General features: G+C 36.0%; 1 protein-coding gene across 1 annotated transcript; it reads left to right on the top strand.

The window, feature by feature from the left end:
- Positions 1-4,162: 4,162 nt before the first annotated feature.
- Positions 4,163-4,783, top strand: LOC114759881 (mucin-7-like). The gene is made up of 2 exons (XM_028949108.1): positions 4,163-4,519; positions 4,631-4,783. The coding sequence occupies exons 1-2, from the start codon at positions 4,163-4,165 to the stop codon at positions 4,781-4,783; spliced, it is 510 nt and encodes a 169-aa protein (XP_028804941.1).
- Positions 4,784-5,213: the final 430 nt, after the last annotated feature.

Consider the following 5,213-nt stretch of genomic DNA (forward strand, 5'->3'; position numbering starts at 1 on the left):
TCCAGGGCTGAAAATTCTTCTATCTGCTCCATAAATTTTTTTTAATTCTCAAGAATATCTATGAATTTTTTTAGGCCACAACGCTCCCTTTAAGCCTTGCATAAAATTCATTTACCAAAATGCCCTTTTATTGGTATAATCAGCTTTTTAATTTATTAAAGCCATTCCACTGGCCTTTTATTTGCGGGACTAATTTATAAATTAGTACAAATTTCAACCATTTAATCTCATTTTGTATACATTTTTGAGATCTCTTGCTATTTTAAATAATTACCTCAAACAATGTACTTTTTAATTGGCCATAACCTTATAAATTCCATTTAAGTACCTCACGGGTACTTTCATCTTTTTCTCTTCACAGAAGAGTCTTAGAATATTATTTCCTATTTTCTAGAATTTTCTTAGAATTCTTTGTATACTCTTCCATTTTTACCCCTGTGGATCATAACTTTCTGAATTTACGGTTTAGTCCCTGCTTGGACTTAACTTCATACAATCCTCTCTTTGAGGTTTCTAACTTAACCCTTGGCCTGTATCTAACCTCCTTTCTCTTTCTAGGCCCTTAAGATTTTACTGGAGCCTCTAGCCTCGATTATACTTGAACCCCTGAAAACTTTTACTTTGCAGTTTAGTCTCTAAAACTGCTTTGACTGCCTTTCTTGCCTTTGGGACTTCTGTTCAAAAGGGGTCTAATAACCTATCCAATTCAGGCTATTTCTGGTACTTCTAGGCCTGAAAGCTGGGATGATGTTACAAACAGCCTCCTAGTTTTGAAGATTTCAATTTCCCTAATCATGTTTACAAACTAAAAAAAGGCTTTATATGGTTTTAAAACAAGCTCTTAGAGCTTGGTACGAACGATTTAGCAATTTCCTGATAAAAAAAGGTTTTGAAAGAGGCAAAGTAGATGCTACACTTTTCATCAAAAGAAGTAAAAAGGAACTTTAATTGTTCAAATTTACGTGGATGATATATATTCGGAGCTACTAATGAGAATCTTTGTCAAGAATTTGCCAAGTTAATGCAGGGTGAGTTTGAGATGTCAATGATAGGAGAATTGAATTTCTTTCTGGGATTACAAATCAAGAAGAAGAGAAATGACATATTCATACCCCGGACAAAGTATCTCAAGGAATTACTAAAGAAATATGAATTAGAAAATGCTAAAAGTGTGAAAACTCCTATGAGCTCAACCATCTCACTTGATGCAGACTAGGAGGGCAAGGACGTGAATCTAACCAAATATAGAGGAATGATAGGGTCATTACTCTATCTAACAGCAAGTAGACCAAACATTTAATTCAGTATGGGGATGTGTGCAAGATACCAATCAACCCCCAAGGAATCACATGAAGAAGCCGTGAAGAGAATTCTCAGATATCTTGTTGGAACACAAAATTTGAGAATTTGGTATCCAAAGAAAGGAGCAAAATATCTAATAGGATACTTAGACGCTGATCATGGAGGAGGTTATAAGACAGACAGAAAGAGTACCAGTGGACAATGTCAATTCCTGGGAGGATGCCTTATCTTGTGGTCAAGCAAAAAGCATAATACTATGGCGATATCCTCCACAGAATCAGAATATGTTGCCACTACCAGCTGTTGTGCTTAAATTCTATGGTTAAAATAATAACTACAAGATTTGGGAATCAACTTGAAGGAGATTCCAATTCTGTATGACAACACAAGCACAATAAGCCTGTCCAAGAATCCAGTTCACCATCCCAAACCAAGCACATTGATGTTAGACATCATTTTATTCAGGACAATATTCAAAAGAAAGATGTAAAAGTAGAATTCATCCCCACTGAATATCAAATAGCAGACATTTTCACGAAGCCCCTTAATCAACAGAAGTTCAATTACTTGAGAAGAGAATTAGGAATGGTAAATCCCAATGATCTGTAAGAAATTTCATGTTATCTCGCTAATTTAAGTCTTTAGATTTAAAGTTTTGATGATTAAAAGACTAACTTAAGCATCAGAGTGTATAGAAATTTGTTTTGCAGGAAGCTCTATTTCATGGAAGAAAAATAGAGGTAAACAGAGTATGGAATAATCGATAAAGATGCATCGATAATCATGCTCTAAGAAAGGGTAGATTTATCAATCAACTAATCAATAAATGAGGATATAGAGCAAAAGAAAGAAGTTGGACGGAATGTGATTGATCAGCAGATCAATCACTCAACTATTGATCAACACATCGATCAACAGCAACGTAGAATCACAGTCACACATTTATTAATTGATCAAATGATCGATAAATAAGGCCAGGTGCACACATTTAGTTAACATTTATCGATAACATGATCGATAATTCATTGTTCGATAACTTGACCAATAACTGTCTTTAGAATTCTTGTGTGTTCTTCTTATTTATCAAACACGTGATTGATCACTCATTGATTGATAACTTGATCGATAAATTTAGTTTCTATAACGTTAATTTTTTTAGAAACCCTGTCAGTTATCGCAGCCCTAACTCAATAAAATCGTTCCCCTGTTCCTACACAACAATCTAAAATTCACTGTTTTATTAAATCACTTGTTCCCTTCCACTCGAAATCACTTCCTAGGGTCTTCTGATCACTGCCAAACCTTTCAAGTCCACAAAACACTAAACATTCACCAAAATCTCTTCTGACAATGAGAAATAGTGAGAGTTAAGCAATAGAATATTGACCAAAAGGAAAGCACTGAGAAACAAACTTAGTCCAAAGAAACTACTCCCTCGACCACAAAGAAAAGATTCAGACCAAAAGTGAGGGAATATCAAAGAAAAGAGGAGTATTAAAGATTCAGAAAAGTCAGCTTGAAGAGCAACCCACTCCTCAGAGAAAATCTCCACAGTCCAGGTCGAAATCTAAGCTACCAATGGTTACCGAGGAGTCTAAAACAAAATCCGATGAGGAAGCTTCAGTTCAGAAAGCTATGGAGGCTGCACTAAGAATTCCTATCCCTAACCAACCGAGACAAAGGAAAGAGAAGGCAAGTGAGGGTGTGTCACACCAAGTTCCTACCCAAGGTACTCCATCTAAATCCTCTGGATTTCTAGTTGGGAATTTGAATAATGATGTGAACATGGCTAAGTTTAAGGCAGATTCTATAAACCGTAAGTTCTATCCTGTGGTTTCAGTTGATATTTAAGGCCTAAAGAAAAATGAGAAAATTAATTTGGATTTGAGTGACCCACTTGAACATTATTCAAATTGTTTGATCATTGGAGGAGAATACTGCCTAGAAGTGATTAAAAGATTCTTTTGTAATATGGAATCTGTAGAAAAATATGATGATCAAGATAATCTAACAAATGATTATCTAAGAATTAAACTAAGAGGCAGAATCTTCACTCTCTCTAGTGCCAAGCTAAATAAACTACTAGGAACCTAAGAATTTGTGAAGGGAGGTGACATGAATGACATCAAAGCCTATAAAATCTTAATGCAAAGTGATGACTACCTCGAGGAACTAAATTTTCCACCAAAGCAAATGTGTGAGTATTATAGAATAATCCATTATATCTATTCAAGAAGTACGGTCAATAAGTTTGGGAGTTTCTCACATCTGAACCGAGATGATTACTTACTGCTGGCCCAAATAATCAGTAGAGACAAGATCAACATAAGGGATCTAATTTTTAATGAAATGAAGGATTTTGTTCCAAACAAATCCAAGTCTACACCAATCCCTTATCCTTAATTGGCCACTTATCTCCTTCAAGTGCATAACATTGCACCTCTTGAGCCAGGAGAACTTAAAGTAAAGGTTCCTACTTTTGGCATCAATCAACTCAACAGGATGAGAATCCCTATGCCATTCCAACCCTCACAGAAGCTAGCTCAAAAAGATAAAGGGAAGCAACTAGCAGGTAGCACCTCTAGGCCCCAAGATGAGATAGAATCTACTGCAACTCCCTCTCATAACTCTAGACCCTCATTTCTAGAAAGATCAATCAGAGAGATGTTCCAAACAGACCTTCAAGAATTTGAAAGGAGAGTTTATGCCATGGCCAAAGACTATGGGGAAATATCATATAGGAAATTTGATAGCCTTTCCAAAATTTTGGATCTTCATCACCAAGCCATAGTAGTTTTGGAAAAGGAGGTCTCTCAAAAGGTTTAACTATGTTGAAAGGAAGATCTGAGACTTAAAAGGGATGGTAGCCTCTCTCTACAACAGTTTCTTTGCACCAAGCACTTCTTTCAGTTTTGAAGACCTACTATCTCACCCACCATCTCCTCCTCATCCTGAACCTCAACCACCTACCTCACCTACACCCACTTCTCCTATTTCTACTTCACCATCTGCACCTTCTACTTCTCCCACTCCTCCTCCTGCTACCCTAGCTCTTATCATAGTTTCTCAGCCTATTCCTTCTCTGACTCTTCCACCCATCTCTCAGACTATCTCTCCATTCACTCAACTTCCCCCTCTTCCCATCTCAATCACCTTGCCTACTGCTTCTACTCCTTCCCCACCTTCTAATGCTGACAAAAAGGGGGAGAAGAAATCTGTTTAGCTTAGTTCTTTAGTTCTTAATTTGATATTATGATATGTAACCTGAACTCTAGTGTTTAAATGTTATCAGTGGTGCATTTCTACTAGTTTTTTTAATCTGTCTCAGCCTATTCCTTCTCTGACTCTTCCACCCATCTCTCAGACTATCTCTCCATTCACTCAACTTCCCCTTCTTGCCATCTCAATCACCTTGCCTACTGCTTCTACTCCTTCCCCACCTTCTAATGCTGACAAAAAGGGGGAGAAGAAATCTGTTTAGCTTAGTTCTTTAGTTCTTAATTTGATATTCTGATATGTAACCTGAACTTTGGTGTTTAAATGTTATCAGTGGTGCATTTCTGCTAGTTTTTTTATCTGTCATAAGATTTCACTAATTTTGTGATTTGATTTACATTATTAGCTAATGATATGTGATTAATTTTACACCTATGTTTTGTCATCATAAAAAAGGGGGAGAATGTTAGATTTAAGGTCTTGATGATAATAAATTAAGGAATCTGTGTTTTAGTAGGTTGATCAATCACCCTTGATCAATCACTTGATAGATAAAGTTCTTGTGTTAACAAAAAACTTAGCAGAAATGTTAGTCGATAACGTGATAGATAAATCAAATTTGTATGTATTGATCAATCAATTGATCGATCATTGTTAATACTATTTTGTATAGAAGTTTGCAGAAAATTATCGAT

The sequence above is a fragment of the Neltuma alba genome, unplaced genomic scaffold (assembly GCF_004799145.2).
Source record: "Neltuma alba isolate B1F8T4 unplaced genomic scaffold, ASM479914v2 tig00010912_pilon, whole genome shotgun sequence".
Classification (NCBI taxonomy): Eukaryota; Viridiplantae; Streptophyta; class Magnoliopsida; order Fabales; family Fabaceae; genus Neltuma; species Neltuma alba.

Excerpts from the sequence above, each read along its gene's own strand:
- LOC114759881 (XM_028949108.1), top strand. The coding sequence starts at position 4,163 with ATGGTAGCCTCTCTCTACAACAGTTTCTTTGCACCAAGCACTTCTTTC. Across the intron at positions 4,520-4,630 it reads AAAAGGGGGAGAAGAAATCT|CCTATTCCTTCTCTGACTCT; the intron begins GTTTAGCTTAGT and ends AATCTGTCTCAG.